General features: G+C 36.1%; 1 protein-coding gene across 4 annotated transcripts in view; it reads right to left on the bottom strand.

The window, feature by feature from the left end:
* Positions 1-18799, bottom strand: part of SPATA16 (spermatogenesis associated 16) — a 241745-nt gene that overhangs the window by 69776 nt on the left and 153170 nt on the right. For all 4 annotated transcript variants that reach the window (XM_007077091.3, XM_007077092.3, XM_042956736.1 and 1 more), the window contains exon 5: positions 14843-14927. In XM_007077091.3, the coding sequence (XP_007077153.3) occupies positions 14843-14927 (85 nt within the window). The remainder of the gene's footprint in view (positions 1-14842; positions 14928-18799) is intronic.

Here is an 18799-nt window from a genome sequence, read left to right as displayed (position 1 = left end):
AATTTTCCTAAAGAGCAAAACATCTTTCCTTGAGATTTCCCTATAAACCTATTCACTGTATCACTTATGTAATAGCCAAGATTGACATTTTAATGATGATTTTATTAATATAATGGTATGTCAGAATAAAATATGTAATAATTGATTGTTTGCCTCTGCCTTGATGATCAACATTTAAGGTAACATTTCATTTACTGAAATATTACCTTGCATTTATGAGAGTTCTTTTATTGAACAACCTTCACTGAAAGTTCTGTATTTTCTAATATAAGGGAATATTTGGCAGCTTTGCCATTACATTTATCAATCCAGTGATGTGAAAGTCATGTCTTCATGCAATTTAAATCAAGAAATTTAAATTTTTATTTGCAGTATCTGACCAAAGATTGTATGAACAGGTTACTTGTACTGAGGTGAGCATATAATGAATTTTTTTAATGTTATTTATTTTTGAGAGAGACAGAGTGTGAGCAGGGGTAGGGCAGAGAGAGAGGGAGACACAGAATCTGAATAGGTTCCAGGCTCTGAGCTGTCAATACAGAGCCCAACGCAGGGAAAAAACTCACGAACTGAGAGATCTTGACCTGAGCCAAAGTCAAACGCTTAACCGACTGAGCCACCCAGGTGCCCCTGAACAAATTTTTATATAGCTGTTGTGAATTCTTTACTTTGCAATACATCCTATTTAAAAATAGCCATAATAAATATCATTTTAAATTCTAAACATTTACTTTACTTTAGTTTTGCAGTGTATGTGAGTTCTATAGAATTTTAGAACATATGTAAGTATATATATGTGTGTGTATATATATATATATATATATATATATATCCATTTAGTGTGTGTGTGTGTGTGTGTGTGTGTGTGTGTGTGTGTGTGAGAGTGTGTATGTGTACACTGTTGTCCACCATCCAGTCTGGTTAGGGTTAGAGTTAAGGTTTTGATTATATATGATGCTTCTGTTAGCTGAATAACTTCAACATTGAACGACTAAAATTTACTCTGTATTAACTTTTAATCATATTTGATAGCAAAATTGTATTTCCATGTCCCTTTAGCATAGAACTAAAGAGATGAAAAGAAACTAAGATATTATTTTACAATCACTCAACTTTATAACCAAGGTAACTGAATCTTGCTGAGTTCTGGTGACTTAACTCAGGTAACAAAATTAGAGAAGAAAGCAGGACAAGAAAGCAAGTCTCCTAAACCAATGCTTTCTCTTATGCTAAGTGATTTTTCATCCTTCTAGTTAGACAGCAAATTTGTAGAATTACAAGATCAAGTTTTACTTTCTTTTCCCATGACTATCTTATTCCTGTCTTCAAAGACATCAAGAACTTGACTCTAACTCTAACAGAGAAACAAACAGACCACATCAAACCTAAACCAGGTCAAGATCCTCTTCAAAACAATAACCCTAACAGAAAACAGAATAGTCATCCTTCATATCTCCTGGCCACAATAAGACTGTTTTGCCCATCAGCCCCTCATTAGATTTAAGGAATGCTATCAACTAGAATGCCTGTCTCAAAGAGAAATATTTACAAAAATTAAATGAAAGCCTTCTTGATAGGGGAACTTAAATAATAATGTGCTTGAGTTCGTCTAGCTTATTTAATGGTTAAGTACATATAATTTATAAATAGAATTTAAAGTACATTCATTATAAAGACCCTGAATCATTTTCTGCTTGCACACTAAAGAAAAATCAGCTGATAGAAACTCAAGAGTTTTAAGTGTGGGTTTCAGCAGCCTCCAGACTCTTTAGGATGCCACAGAGCTTTTATTCCTGATGATTTAAAATGAATCACCAAAAGGTATCACAGGAATAAATAGCTACATTACCTGTAATTATTTCATAAGCACAAATGGGTATTACTAATGGGCTTTAGCCTCTGTGTTTGGTGGTAAATGTCAACACAGTTTGGGACCCTTTTTTGTCATTGTGCATTTCTTCTCTATACTTAGTTTAATTATATGAAGATAGATATTCCTATTCTTAACTGTATATTGTTTTCTGATTGCATTTCTTTGACTGGTGGTTTTAGATTGGGGTATGACTTGCTGGTGCACAGAGCTGACTGATGGCAGAGTTGGGACGAGAACCTGGTGACCTGGTTCCCAGACTTGTACTTCTTTTGTTTTGTCCACTAGTACGCAAGATGACTTTGAGTGGAAAAGTGTAGGATGCCCTTGAAATGCTGTATACTGGAGAAATTGAAAGAAACCAAGTATGCTTAATTTGGAGAGAAGACGTTAAGTTTCAGGGACTAACTTCCTGTCATCAGAGAGCAACCTGCTATTGTACTCTGCGTAGGTAGACTTCATTTAATTCATTGACAAATCTGTAAAACTCCTTAACCAATTAAATGAGTGCTCTTGGGCAATGGCTAAGTGCTATAGATAAATTATTCTCTTTACTTGCTAAGGCAACACTGGAAAACAGATATTATTATCCCATTTTAAAGATTAGGAAAACCCAGTCTTTATATTATACAATATGCAGTACTTCACATGGCTACCTTGGGACTGAGCTGGGACTCAGCAGTTCTAGCTCAGTCTGAGCCTCTTGCTCTGAGCCATTTATGGTGTGCAGACTCACAAATGAAGTTTATAGCTTCCATAAAGCTTCACAGGGCATAAGAGGAATCCTTAGCAGGGGGAAAAGTGTTCTGATAGAGCCTTCCAATGAGGAAGCTATTCATCTTGGAAGCTAGTAGCTCCATGGCCCTGGTGGTACACAGACCAAGGAGAGATGATGGTCTATCTAGGATCTAGTGAAAGGTACTGTCTGTGTAGAAAAATGTATTTATAGTGCTATAGTCTATCACTCAAAATTTGTCTTTGGTTTACTTCCATATCCCCATAATTTCTTTTCTCTCGCAAGTTTCAGCTTTGTCCCAGCAACCAGATACCTCTTCTTCTTTGTATTATTTCTCTTATTTATCTGCAATTAATATTTTCCAGGCTGTGACTCCTCCTGGAGGACTTTAATTTTTAGGAGGTAACAGATTGCATGAAGACGCTATTATGGAGCACGTATCCTCCTATATGTAACTTCCCATCAACAAGAGGTCTCAGAAGGGGCATAATTGTATCTGTGAGAAATGTGACAGACCTGTTGTGTGTATCTGTGTGTGTGTGTGTGTGTAATACTGTATATTACACACTGTATATTTACTATACATACACACACAAATATATATCTATATATCTATAAATATTTATTATGCACCCATACACATACTCTATGACAATAGCAAACTACAACTTGAAGTCATATTAGATGAAATGAAATGAAATGCTATCTTTAAGAGACCTGCCACTATATTTCCAAGTTATGTGTCCAATCTCCAGTTTTATCTCCGATCTGGGCCTTATACATGAATGTTAAAGCAGGCCAACCCCCACGTGATGAAGAATAAATAAAATGAAGACTTGTCATGGTAATTTTGGTGTTTTCTGTCTCTTTAGGTTTGGGCTTGAAATAGCCCTTCCAAGGTTTTCTGGGGGCTATTGTCCCTCATAGGCTGTTGACTCCTGGTTTAGACTGCACTGTATAAAATATCATCTATGTTCTCTTGGATAAAAAATAGGTCAGTTTAACAGTTATTTTATGATCCTAAAAAAAGCAAATTATGCCACATGTTGAAGATTGACATTTAAAATGCTGAGGCCTCATTATCTGGAAGAAGGAAGATTAGAAAAGATGAGAAAGGGATGAAGAAGGAAATGATTCAACCAGGAACTATACAATAGGTAGAGTACACAGTCTTCAAAAATTAGTGACGAAAAATCAATCGTATGAATTCAAGAAAAGAGGAGAATTCATATTTAATTGGCGTGCAATGCCATAAAAGGATGGCTGAATATAAATAAAAACATTAAAAGCTTTGAGCTTTACAGATTATCTTATACTTGGGTGCACACAGCTTAAAAAATTTCATGATTTCATGGAATATTTATTCTGCATCTCCAACTGCTAAAAAAAAGTGACCTCAATTTCTCTGCAAGCTTGTAAATCAATAACCCATAAAAATCTATGGGAAGTATAAAAGATAACTATAAAAACCTCTAAATTTGGTTTGGATCATAACAATTTTTGATTTTTAGATGCAAACAAAGCAAAGAAGGAATCAACATGTTTGCAAATTTAAACTGGGAGGCAAAATCTTTATGGAAACAAAATAACCTCATGGCAATCTAGTAGAATAGCACGGACTCCTGGGAATCAAATAGCTACCCTTAAATTTGTTCAAGTAAAAGAAGGCCAAAACTGCCTTAAATCTATGAAACCCATATCATTCTCAAATGAAAGAAAATGAAAAGAAACTTAGAGGTTACTTTTTGTTCTGTTAAGAACTGTCAGAAACCTAAAAAGCTTTTTAGAAGGGAAAAAAAAAAAAGGAAATGCTGACTTTATTTAAATGGTGTGAGTTTCCTTAATAACCTACTGATATTTTTACAAAACCAAACTGATACCATATAAATATATATTTAATATATTTATTAATTTATATGTTACTTATAAATTAATAAATATATTAAATATATATTTAATATATTATATATAAATATAATATATACATATTTCTGAAGACAAATACTAAGTAAATATTTCTTAGGAGTGGCTGAAAATTGATTTTTCTTGCTTGATATGATGCCACTATTTTCTAATGAGCTTGAATTATCAACTTGTGGATAGAGGGCTGATACACAAGTGAAATATGCGGTCCTCCTGCAGGGCCCATTCTGAGGCACTGCTCCCAAATTCTTATATGATCTGGATGCCTCATTGTTTTAGCCGGGGACAAAGCTGTTTATTTCTCAGTGGCAATTAGGGTTTCAAAAGCAGACAACCTCTGAAAAGGTGGCACTCTGACTAAAATTCACACTGAGGTGAGGTAATTGATTATATGACACATTTTTGAAAGAAGGCTTTGACTCTTGGCATGTATAGGTGGAGCGAGGAGTGGGGACAGCGTGGGGAGAAGAGAGGAATGGGGCACATAAAAAGCAACCTCACCTACTTGACAATCTGGGCAAATATGTGTCACTAGATATATATAATGGTACTGAAATGTACACATGGATTCAATATGTGAATATGATTCACATTTTTTCCTCCATCCTTTCCTCTCTTCCTTCCTCCCTCCCTCCCTCTTTTCCTTCCTTTCTTCCTTCCTAATGCCTGGGACACTCACAGAACATCAAGGGAAGAACTACACTAAACTATACAAACAGCAAATAATGTCATGGTCACTATCTTCTTCACAGGAACACTCAACCTTACATCAAATACCTGCGTCAATTACATCTTTCATTTTAAAGTGAACCTCTCCTACAGGCATACTACCTCAAATAGCATCAAAGCAAAGTGAAACACAGGCAGCATTTAACAACGCTGGTAACCATGGAAACATATCATTAAAGAATATATAAACAGGAATGAATAATTAGATGAGAAATTCATTTCTACATTTATCTTTTTCCAAGACCCAGGAGGGGAAGCTCTCTTTTACCTCTCATCTCATTTTGGACACTTCCTCTTTAGCCTGTCTTCTAACCAAGAAATAGGAGAATTCACAAAATGAGGATTTTAATACTGCCTAGCTTAATGGACAAATCTCTTTGTAGGCAGGTGACTAAAAATGATTGCAATGCTCATTGTTGTCTAGATGTAAAACTGAATGTAGGAAAGAACCTGAAGCAGCAAAGAGTTTGCTTTGGGGTTGGGAGGAGGGCAGGAAAACCTGACTTACATCCTGGTGAGAAGGGGAGAGCAGTTAACATTTAAAAACAGGAAGAACAGGCTGCGTCACTTACTAGAGGCATCTACATAGTGGGAAGACTGAGGGGAGAATATGGGCTAATGGATTATATCAGTTGCATTGTCAGGTAGGCAGCATCACCTTCCCTGGCACTCTGCCTCTGCACCTAGCAAAGCTGTAGATAAACGCTATGGTAGGCAAAGTTGTTCGTAAACTTAAAAATTTGTAAATGGCCTTACAGACCGTCTAGCTGAGGGTTGTGCATCAGAATCACTTAGTTGGGGGGAAGTAGACAAACACAGTTTTTAGAACCTCACCCAACACTGTGATTCTGATGCAGTTCACTAGACCAGTGTTTGAGAATCACAGGCCTAAGCCAACTTCGTCATCATATAGCAGCAGAAACTAAAGTCCAGAGCAGTTATGATAAACCAGATTGAGTTGCTGGTCTCAATTTCCCCCATCTCTGTAACAATATTACTTTTATCATGGTTTGGCAGTGAACACAATAACCATATATGGCTTGCTCTGGCTAACAGGATGTTAATAAGCATGGTATAAGCAGAGGCTTGATATGTGCTTATATAGTTCTGCTTTCTCTCTTAGAATTCTGCATTTTGCCATAAGATAAACAGACATCGGATAGCCATTGCATGTGGACCATACTTGGGCCTCTCCGCAGCTTGGAGCTAAGGGTAGCTAAGTACAGCCAAGACTAGCCTAGATCAGTCAAATCATGACTGATAAGCCAACCTGCTTATTGTTATGAGAAACCACTGAATTTAAGAGTGATTTGTTACACAGCAGTATTGTAGCAGTAGCTGACTAATATGGAAATGAAGTGACTTATCCAAAATTAAATCCTAGCATTGGAATTAGAAGTTACAGCTTGTGAATCGTAGGCCTGACTTCTTTCTACTTCCCTAGAGTGTCTGTTTTACTTTCTTTCATTCACAGGGTTAAGCACATATATCCATTGCCTTTATAGGGTCCTTCTGCTCAAACTATATTCCTTGTATTTCAGAACATCCTGTCATCTTTCCTCGTCAGAGCTTACCTTTCCTTCCATCTTGTTCCTCAGGATTCTGCTTTCATATTTCCAAAGCGACTAAGAAGTTTCAAAATAATTCTCACAATTGTGTTCAAGAGTCATCCATTAATGAGTTAAACACTTACAGATAAAATTTCTTCTGCATATTACCTGGGGTTGACTAGAGACTCAATGGCAAATGGTGAGAATTTAAGCATGACACATGGCAGTTGACAGGAAAAATATTTTTAGGTAAGTGAGTTTGGTGCTTATTAAATTATATATAATATAAATATCATAAGGCTTGTATTGCTTTCAGACACTCCTGTCCAAATATTTTATAAACTGTATGCCTGATGGGGCCAAATAAATAAATAGACTATAAACAAAGGCCATTAGGAGAAATGCTCATATGGCATTTTTATTTTGTTCCTTTCTGTGGAAACATTTTTCACATGGAAGCAAATCTTTAAAACACATTTTTATTCTACTGAATATGTAGGTGTTTTGTTAAAGATAATAAAAAAAGGGGCGCCTGGGTGGCTCAGTTGGTTGAGCGTCCGACTTCAGCTCAGGTCATGATCTCACAGCTCGTGAGTTCAAGCCCCGTGTCGGGCTCTGTGCTGACAGCTTGGAGCCTGGAGCCTGGAGCCTGCTTCTGCTTCTGTGTCTCCCTCTCTCTCTGCCCCTAACCCACTTACATTCTGTCTCTGTCTCTCTCAAAAATAAGTAAACATTAAAAAAAAAGATAATAAAAAAAATTCTGGTTGACCTTAATTTGCCTGTAATTTCATGTTGAAGATTTTATTTTTACTCTGAAATTGAGATACCATAAATCTGTATCATGTAAATGACTATATTGGGGTAATTTTGCAATATCAAGAAGAAACACAATGAATTGGAGTAAAAAAGTCTTCATTATTGGTATAAGGGATTAAGTTACATCAGTTATTGTGTATCATTGTCTGGTTAGTGCAGAGAAATTCATTAGTTTGCTGCTGTCTTGATTGCTATGTTTGAAAGAAGCTAATAGATAAAACCTTAGGGTTTTCATGGAGACAACCATGAGCACAGAAATCAATGAAGTAACAGACTGTTGGAAATCTGCAACCTTCTCCAGATACTCTGATAAATCTCAAACTCAAAGCACAAAAGTTGTCCACATTTGTGAACTTAAAATACACACACACATACACACACACACACACAGTTGTTGAAATCAATAAGCACTGATTTTTTTAATAACAAATAAACTACTCCAAAATATTCTTGACATTATTGGTTTGAGTTTCATGTCAAATAATATTTAACTTGGTTGACTGGCTTTAACAAATATGTATTGAATTGCTATTTGCAATGCACTGTGGAAGAAAAACAGATTAGGAAGAAGTGGTGTCTAATGTAAGTACCAGATGTTTTTCTTGTTACATTTTTGTGCTAGAACACATGCTTCTTGAGGACAGGACAAGCAGTGAGCATTTTGTTCACTGCTGTATTTGTTAATAGCACAGTGCTTTTAGTACAGTGCACGTAGCACAGTGCTTAACACACAGTCACTAACAAGTGCTCAATAAATATTTCCTGAGTGAGTATGAATGACAAATACAGTTTGAGAGTAAAGAAGAAAGTATCCACTAATGTTTTTAATGTTTATTTATTTATTTTGAGAAAAAGAGAGAGAACATGCAAACATGAGCTGGCAGAGAGAAAGGGAAAGAGAGAATCCCAAGCCGGCCCCTGCTGTCAGCACAGAGCCCAGCATGGGGCTTGATCCCATGAACCATGAGATTATGACCTGAGCTGAAATCAAGAGTCCAATGCTTAACCAACTGAACCATCCAGGCACCCAGAAAAGCACCCACTAATCTAAGAGTAGTCTGCACACACTGGATTGGAAAGGTTTCGAGCTTGAATGACTGTAGTGCAGTTTCAGGAGGAACTATATGACACGAACCTTCTGGGTGCTATTTTTTGCTTTGAGTTTTGGAAGCAGTAAATGTCTCCTGCTAGGCCCAATACCAAAAAGAAAAAGAGCTGTTGCAAAGAGGAGTACAGAAGGGACTTAACCTGTGGTCTGTGAAAGCCATGGAAGGGCCCACAGACTGTGCACCATCTTCCTCAAGCATATGGCTGGGGAAAATCTTTTGTCTCTCAACATAGCCACCTCCTGAGTTTTGTCCCTTGAGAGTTGACTAACTTCACCAAAGAAAAATTTCGTGTTGGTGAGCTCTTTGGAAATCATTTAGGCCATTGATATCTTTAAGATGGTGAACGTTCCATGCCAAGTACAAGTTGAATTGGATGGGAAGTCTTGGCATTCTCTGCACAGATGGAGGATCTGTGAAGTTGGCACTGCCTCAGCCTTCGCTGCTTCACTGAGGAAAGATGCTCCACATGTCAGGCTTTTTACAGGGGCCTGTATTGGTGTCAACAGCCCCTCCCACAATCCCAAAAGAGGTCTTTCAATTGCTGTGAAAGTCTTCAACTTCCTCAGAGCCAAGAGCTCACAACAGTGCCTTTGCAGTAGATCTTTGTCAAGACACAAGAACACACCGTGAGGCTCTTTCTTAATAGAGGAGTTTGTTGGCAATTCAGAGACAAAATTTAGAAGTGATTTGGTTTGATTAATTCTTGAAAAATTTTTAAGAGAAAGGAAAACTCCTTAGAACAGATTGATAGTGAGAAGTTCATTCCAGGACTAGCTTTATAATGGCTGATATCTTAGTCACATATATGAAGCAAATCTTTTGGTTAAATGCTGAATTTACTATTAGAGATGCTGCTGAAAAACTATGAGGTTTTTTTTTTTTTTTGTCAAGCTGCTACTGTAAATGAGGTGGCTGGAGTCAAAAACACAATATGAATTTTCTAATACTGGAGGTGAGATTGACACAGCCTTGAGAGTTTCTAGGGACAAAAATCAACAGACACTTGGCAAATGGCTTTCTCTCCTTCGAAGGTCATTTTTGTTCAGATGGCTTTAAATTGAAACAAACTGCTGACATAGATAACTTTGATGATATAGACTTAGCAAAGATAATCTCATTGACTTGAACACAAAGGGAATGATGTAATATGAATTTTGGTTATTCTTGATGCCTGCCTATCCATATGAGATCTTGTGAGCTACAGGAGCTCTGATTCCATTCGCTATTAGAGATTTCGTGAATCAGGGTTGTACCTGTTATTGCCATTAAAGTGAAATATTGACATTGATGAGATGTTGAATACATTTTAATTTCTTATCCCAGAAAAATTGCATAACCTTTTCATAAGAGTGAAAAAACTATAATTCTCAGTATTCTATGTGTAGATCAATTTCCAATATAATGAGATAAATAGTAAGCCTATTTTTTCCCATGTTTATGTTTATGAGTACTGTTTCTAGGTGGATGCTTGTAAATTGAATCAGATTCTCAGAGAGGTTTGTCATTCAAAAAAGAAAGAAATTTGAAAAGAAACTATTAAGGTGAAGAATGGGTTGATCAAGCAGCTTGCCCCTGTTTAGTGGGGGCTCCTCTGTGCTTGTTTTGTGGGACTTCTGCAACAGAATTAGCTGTTATCTTTCCTCACTCCATTTTGCTAAGCAGTGCAAACCAGAATTGGTTCTGTTACTCACACTGCAAGAGATAAAGCCACACACCAGAAAATCCATGTGGCTGACAGCATGGCAGAAAGTGAAGGTGAGAAACCAGGAAAGGGAAATAGGAATGGAGGAAGAGGGAGTTTCGTTTCCTAATGCTATTAAATCTAGCCCTGGATCTAAGGGGCAAGTGGCTTAGGAGGTGGACTCCAGTTTACTGAAAAAATCTTGAAACAAAATTGTTACTTTAGGAGTAGTGTATAAATACATAGTGGTCACTGCTTCAAAAGAGCTAATTCTCAGCCTGATTAGGGAATTTCCGTTTTGTTAATTAGTTCAGAATTGTGATGAGGTCTCAAGGTGTTTCAGAAAATGAGAGTGGCTGATAATAGGAGACTGGGCATCGAGTTGCAGAGGCATGCATGTAAGTACAGTTGTGACAAGTTATTTCCAACCCTTTCTAGCTCTGAAGAAGTGATGCTATTATAGAATAACATGTGCAAACACTTTTATTCAGAGTGATATATTCTGATGTGAGCTTTCATGTAGTGTAGAGTTTTATGCCTTTTTTTCTTGCTGGGTTGATGATATGAAAACCATTCCTAATACAATTCAAAAGCATTCTTGAGCTCACCAAAGCGAAGGTCTGTTCTTTTGTATCCAAGGGCTTATAAGCCAACCATCTGTGAGAGTAGGTGTAGACTGGTTCTCACATTTTTACATACTGAAATTTTCCATTTCCTGTTTAAGACCTCTGAGAAGAATAACTGATCAGAATGGTAGGCATTTTATGTGGTTGAAAGGAAGATGTACAGTAACTTCATCCTCTACAAAAGTAGTGAAAATAGCCTCTAAGCCTTCATTGATGTCTATGAATGTCTATGAAGATACAGTTTCTTGTCTGTGATGTTTGGAGGGCATTCTTAAATTCAGCAGTGTAACTGTCATGGTGGATTGGGTGGTGGTGCATCCCTGTCTCCTTGTGTTTAAAGATGGCATGGATTGGGCACTCACTGGCAATGTCCAAAAGCCCCTTTTGATTTAGGACAGAAGGTTTGGGGTGGGGGGGAAGATGTATACATTTAATTTAAGATCAGGAAGAGGCAGGCTCACATAAGGAAGTATGTAATTGGTGAGAATGGTGTGGTGTGCTACTATTGAGGCTAGTCAGTAGGGTTTAATTTATGGACTTTATCTGCAGGATGAAATTTCTAATTATGTCATTTCTTTCTATCTTAATATATGTGACATCATTTTTGGATGTGCTTAAAATATTAGCTTTCGGTGCTAAAATGAGCTTTGAGAATAAACTTTCCCAAACACTTTCTGCTGGTCTCTCTTATTTTCTAGCTGAAGTTCTTCTAAAAACTAACTTGCCTTAGGTTAGATAGCTATTTGGTGTTAGAACTTAGATGGAGTCAGACCTGATTTCCAAACAAAGGCTCTTTTCCAGTATGCCAAGTTGCTTCAAATTAAAAGAGAAAAAGAGTAACTCAATACCTCAAAAATGAATAATCCAATTAAAAATGGGCAGAAGACCTGAATAGACATTTTTATAAAGAAGACATACAGATGGCTAAAAGACACATGAAAAGATGCTCAACATCACTCTTCATCAGGGAAATGCAAATCAAAACTATCATGAGATTATTGCCTCACACCTATCAGAATGGCTGAAATCAATAACACAAAAAAACAACAGGTATTGGTGATGATGTGGAGAAAGGGGAAACTTCTTGCACTATTGGTGGGAATGCAAACTGGTGCAGCCACTCTGGAGAACAGTCTGGAGGTTCCTCAAAAAGTTAAAACTAGAACTACCCCACGATCCAGCAATTACACTACTAGGTATTAACACAAGGAATACAAAAATACTAATTCAAAGAGATACATGCACCACGATGTTTACTGCAGCATTATCTGTAATAGCCAAATTATGGAAACAGCCCAAGTGTCCAACAACTGATGAATGGATAAAGAAGAAGAAGTGGTATGTATAAACAATGGAATATTATTCAGCCATAAAAAAAAAAACAATGAAATCTTGCCATTTGCAATGACATGGATGGATCTGGAGAGTATAATGCTAAGTGAAATAAGTCAGTCAGAGAAAGACAAATACTATATGATTTCACTCATGTGTGGAATTCAAGAAACAAAACAAACAAGCAAAGGGGAAAAAAAGGAGAAAAAGAGAGGCAAACACAAGAACAGACTCTTAACTATAGAGAACAAACTGATGGTTGCTAAAAGGGAGGTAGGTGGGGGTGATGGGTTAAACAGGTGATGGGGATTAAAAAAATAATAATAAAAATAAAAGAGAAAAAGAGAATACAAGGAAAAATATGTTTTTCTTATCTTTTATTAATATAGGATAATTAAATAATAGTATTTGTTTTCTTCCTTTTTGTATAGCAAATATGCATGTATTGGTAAGTGGAGATTATTTTCTTAGTTTGATGTAAATAAAATGGGGGTATTAGTGTTCTTTGAAAGCTAAAGGGAACAGAAAAAAATTATTTACAGTTAGTCTTAACCAGTCTTAGGTTGCACCAACACTAGACCTATTTTTTTCCTAGTTCAATGTAGGAAACACAGGAAGTAGTTGATACTTGTTTGTTTAGTGAATGAACAAATTAAATCAAACATTTATTTGGGACCTACTATATGCCAAGCTTGCTGAATGTTATCTAATCCTTAAGATTCAACTCCTTTCCCACTTCTCTCCAGAAGCTTCTGAAATCCTTTAATAAAAAGTCTTCTTCCTTTATTATATCAAAACACATATTATTTGCTTATCCTTTACATCTAGCAATTCTTTTTTTTTTTTTTTTTAATTTTTTTTTTCAACGTTTTTTATTTATTTTTGGGACAGAGAAAGACAGAGCATGAACGGGGGAGGGTCAGAGAGAGAGGGAGACACAGAATTGGAAACAGGCTCCAGGCTCCGAGCCATCAGCCCAGAGCCTGACGCGGGGCTCGAACTCACGGACCGCGAGATTGTGACCTGGCTGAAGTCGGACGCTTAACCGACTGCGCCACCCAGGCGCCCCACATCTAGCAATTCTTTACAACTATTTAATTACATGACTATAAGTGCTGCTGTTTTGCATGTTACAGATTCCATTAGGAAGATTTTTAACTTATGAGCAAATTAAAAATATTTTTGAGATTAAAATTTTGTTTACTAGAAGGTCAATTTTTTTTTCAAATAGTCACAGGTCTCAAGTATAGTAGGACTAATGTAAACCTTTATTTTTTATAGTAGGCTAAAACTCCAAATATTTAGATGGAACCATACAAACCAGTGAGCCTTTTACATGATAAATCTAATACTTTATTTTCTAATAAATACATGATATAAAAACAGAAAATGGGCCAAGACACAGTAGTGAAAATATGGGAAAAATCAGGAAGCATCAAAGACTATTGATGATTATTTCTCCCTTTCATATTTGTGTTTTAGCAGATCTTATTCTAGTTAGTTCAAAAGGTTCATATTCAATTCAATTCAATTCAATTCAATTCAATTCAATATCTTGAAGTATGAGGAATAAAATGCCCCATACAGTCTGGAGAGGAGAAGATATGGAGGAGGGAGCTGGCTTTTGTAGTTCAATTTCAAATACTTGAAAAATTTTCATTTGGAAATGTGTTTCCATTTTGTCCATGTTGCCCTACTGGGAACCACTGGATTGAAGTTTTAAGGGAGTAGAAATCCACTTCATATGAGGAAAACAGTTTAATAATTAGCAAATTGGATGTTGTTTCTTGGGCTTAAATGAGCTCTTCATTTTGGATCTATTTCAGCAGAAAGTCATCAACAATTTGCTCAGAGAGGACAGGAAATGAATAGATTTGTATGTTGTAAAGGAGATGGAACTAGTAAATTCTAAATTCTCTTTATAATTTAAGAAATTATGACTCTCTTCTTGGGATCTCATTGACCTTTGATATGACTTCTTGCTGCCATTTTGAATAATAAATGAGAAAGAAGATCTGCAGTTTGTTACTAGTTAAGTGTTCCAACACTAAATATTACTCAACAAGTACAACTGATCTTTGCATTTTCCTTTATTATGTAATTGATATTACTTCTAGCATCTGCTTTTACAGGTCATAGATCAAGAAGAATCTATGAGAATACAATGTTCATATTTTAAAGGATCATGTCATTATAGCAGCATACTTGGGAAAATAGTTCCTGGGATGTCTAAAATTTATATTGGGTTGTAAAACTGAAGTATGGGCCAAGGGTTAACAACCTTGAATTTTGCCCTTAAAATAAGTCACAGAAAGTCTATTTCATTATAAATACATTACTACTGAGTGGTGTCCTTCTGATTGATATGGCCAAAGCTACCTTCTTCAGCAGTCGTTTAAGCACCAATTCTTCATTTTGGTTCTAAAAATGAGATGGGTTCCTCCTCCCTAACTGGGATATAAATTTTTACCTGCCAATACAGTTTGATGAGCTTGCTTATATACTGTTCACTTCCTCCACAGAGCCAGAACATGTAGTCAGCAATCATGGCACTCCTAAGAACAAGGACAAATTAAAAACAAAAAACAAAAAACAAAAAAATTTATAGGACAGAACAAAACCATAACAGGTAGTATATATAAATATTGAAGAAGAAGATTTTGTAATATATAAAATTTGACTAGACTAATATTGAGCAAAGCCCAAGCAAATTTTAGGATGTAGAAAATAGGGTTGTTTTTGCTTTCTGGGTTTTGTTTTTTGTTTTTTTGTTTTGTTTTGTTTTTTTGGTTTCTTTTTTGTAATCTAAGCTAAAAGAATAAGAAGCAAACAGCATTTGTATTCTAGATGTTTTTTTTCTGTTTGCACAGTATAAGAATATTTAAAGACTATGAAGGAATGCATTGTTTTGGTTGCCCCTTATTAAGCTTCAAAACCTTTATAGAGCAACACATATGTTATGGATTCTAAAATGCCTTCAAACCTAACATAGCATATGTAGCTAAGTATTGTACTGCCATGTAAGCATATCTTAGACTTTACCTGAATTAAAGATTATTTACCTCTGATTAAATTGGCCTCCTTAAAATTAAAAATAAAATTTCCAATTCAACAAACACTCCCCTCCCCCTTTTGTGTTTAATTGAATTGGTTTTAGTATCTAGTGTGTACAACCATTGAATTAGTCTTATTAAGCTGAGAAGATATTAAAAACTATTGTGCAATTGATATTAATTCATTGCTTAGCACCCTTTGGAAAAACAGTTTACTTTTATGACTGTTTCTGCTGGGCCTCTCTATTTCTTTTCTCCAGAGATTCCAAATCCAATTAAATGTGACTAGAAGTAATTCCAAATTGTAACGTTAGCCAGTTAAACATATAATAATCCTGGGTACCTAATCACTAGTACCAAAAGTTTTATTTATTTAAATAGACCTATCACTGTGTACCCCTGAATGTTTTTATCTATGCCTGCAGATATGTGTTGTTTCTTGACATCATTGTAAATTGAATTGGAAATTTCCTTTCCCTAAGTATAGGTTGTCTAAGGCACAGCAGCTATAAACTTACTATGGTACTCTGTTGAAAGAATTAAAATGTTTAGATTCTTGCTCAGGACAGACAAAAATTAGGACTTTCAAAATTAACAATGGAAAAAAAATATCACCATTTGGAGGGTTATTCAGCTCAATATATTTCTTTTTACACAAATGGTATTGGAAAGGAGCTGTCCACCGACATTTAAAAATAAATGACAATAGTTTAGGAATAACTAATCTTTTAAGAACCTTCTTACATTTTTCAAAGCCCTAGTTTAATGATAAGACAAAGTGAGGTAGGAGGTTTTGATGTGTGAATATATAAGAAGTAGAAAAAGTTATAAAAATTACAGACAAGAGGGGACAAAAGTGAATTTCAAAATATGCATTTTGATAGAAACACTTGGAAAAATTTTCCTCTCATGACTACCTAAAAAGGAAGTCTACTTGACGGGTAGGTACCTGTCACCTAACAGAAACCCATTTAATAAATTCTGAATTTGTGAAATCAATGAAAAATGTAAAAAATCTCCCTCTCAAAGACAGCACACACATATTCATAGAAGCTGTCTGATTCCTCCTCCCATTACCATATGGATATGTATCTATTTCTCAACAAACATTGGTTAATGAGGATACCAACCATTAGTTAAACCAGGGATGGGAAAACGTTTTTCTATAAAGGGTCAGATAGTAAATATTTTAGGCTCTGCAGGCCATGTGGTCTTACAACTACTCAACTTTGCCTTGTGGAAGGAGCGATAAGCAATAGTAAACCAATGAATGGGGTTGTGTTCCATAAGACATTATTTCCAAAAATATATGGGAGGCTGGACTTGGTATAGTTTGCCTAACTCTAAGATAAATGATGAGGTTGAGCAACAGGTGGCCAGCATCGATATGCCTGTCGGTTAATAGGCACCAGCTTCTATATGTCCTGGCCACAGGCTCCCTAAAACATTTCAGTCTACTGTTTTCTCTTTAGGGACAATGTATACATTGTACTAAAACTGTTGTGCAGAGTTCAAGAAAGAAACTTTAAAAATTTGAAACATGAAAAAAATGTAAAAGATAATCCTGGATCATAGGCACAGAGGCTTGAGTTAAATAAAAGCTAAACTGAGTTTCTATCATATTAGTGATTGTTATTCTTAGATGAGAACAATTGTGAAGAGAAAAAGGTCACGACAGTGGATTTCTAGAGCTTTCCTGAATTTTTAATGCTTTTGATGGTTTGGTTTTGAGCTGACCATTGTAAAAATAAGGAGTTTTAGTACTTTTATTAATGTCTTCCAAAAGTTGCTTTTTCTGCAATTACATGCTGCCAAATTGCTACATTCTTTAATTTTTTTAATGTTTAATTATCCTAGAGAGAGAGACAGACAGACAGACAGACAGAGCACGAGTTGGGGGTGGGCAGAGAGAGAGGGAGACACAGAATCCGAAGCAGGAGCCAGGCTCTGAGCTGTCTGCACAGAGCCTGGTGCGGGGCTTGAACTCACAAGCCACGAGATCATGACCTGATCTGAAGTGGGCCACTCAGCGATGGAGCCACCCAGGTGCCCCACACTGCTACATTCTTAAATATGATTTTATTATACCTGGGGGCTCAAGTCTTTTTCCAAAGGAACGCATCTCCAAATTTATATTGAAACAAGCGAGGAATTGAGATTTATTGAAATTTATTATCTGACCTCAGCAAAGCACAATTCTTATAATAGTAAAAAGATACTTGTATTAAATAACAAAGTATGGTTTCATAAAGTCACATGTTTGCTGATACATTTTTCATAAGTGTTAGATTTATTTTAATATTGGGAACACAATTTACATCGTAGTTGCTTTGACCCCATTTTCTTCCCAGTGGAAGTGGCAGTTATGCTTTTACCACCCACCTTCCTTTGTTTGGTCTTCTATTACAGCTCTGCCCTACAGCTTAGCCTTTATAAGTCAGTATAAAATTCAGTGGAAGAACATGAAAAGAGCATGGAAATAACATTATACCATGCAGTACTTGTGAGGCAAGAGACAGGGGTTTTTCATCATGCTGAATTTATAAAGGGCAAAGATAATTAATTAATCAACTCAGAGCATCTACAAGGAGTCAAGTACCTTGTGGGATCCTGGTCCTGTTAGACTCACCTCATGAATCGAATGTAAACAGTATCTGTGATTCTTCCTACTTTCACTCAGGTATCTCTGTTTACCTTTAGACCAATATCCTGGAGGCTAGTCAATGTGATTCAACGTTGCTTCTAAATGTCTTTGTTTTGTTTTCATTATTCTACTCAACTTATTTTCATTAATCTACCAAATATTGTGGCTGCACTGGAACTGTAGGATCATGTTAGCAAAACCCTTTTAATTGACAGTGAGTGGTTTCTATCTGTCCCTTTTGGACTTTTTTTAGTGCTAAGCACCAGGTTAAGCATTTTACATGGCAGAGTGTGAACCCGACCACCCACCCACTCATGCACACTTCTGCATCAGATCTCATTCCACCCATGGGACTGTCCAGTAATTCATTCTTTCTTCCTTGTTTCTTTTCTTTTCTCTTTTTCATTTTCTTTTTCTTTTTCTTTTTTCCCCTGGAGCTTTCCTACCAGCATACAGAAATGCTGTTGTTTCTGCCATCTTAAAGTAAAACACCCCAAAAGCCTCTCTTGATCCACTTCCCTTCCAATTATCATCTTAATGCTTTCCTTCTGTATAAAAAAACAAACAACAAACCCACAAAAGCTCCTTGAAAAAGCTGTGTGTACCCTGTATCTCGAACATCTCTCTTCCTGCTCTCCTCTGAGCTCGCTCCAACAAGGCTCTCATTCCTACTACTTCCCTGAAACTGCTCTCTTCAATGCTATTAAAGGTCTCCATGCTGCTACAACAG

The sequence above is a fragment of the Panthera tigris genome, chromosome C2 (assembly GCF_018350195.1).
Source record: "Panthera tigris isolate Pti1 chromosome C2, P.tigris_Pti1_mat1.1, whole genome shotgun sequence".
In the NCBI taxonomy this organism is placed as follows: domain Eukaryota; kingdom Metazoa; phylum Chordata; class Mammalia; order Carnivora; family Felidae; genus Panthera; species Panthera tigris.
The sequence above is the reverse complement of the archived record's forward strand: the minus strand, read 5'-3'. Positions and strand labels throughout refer to the sequence as shown.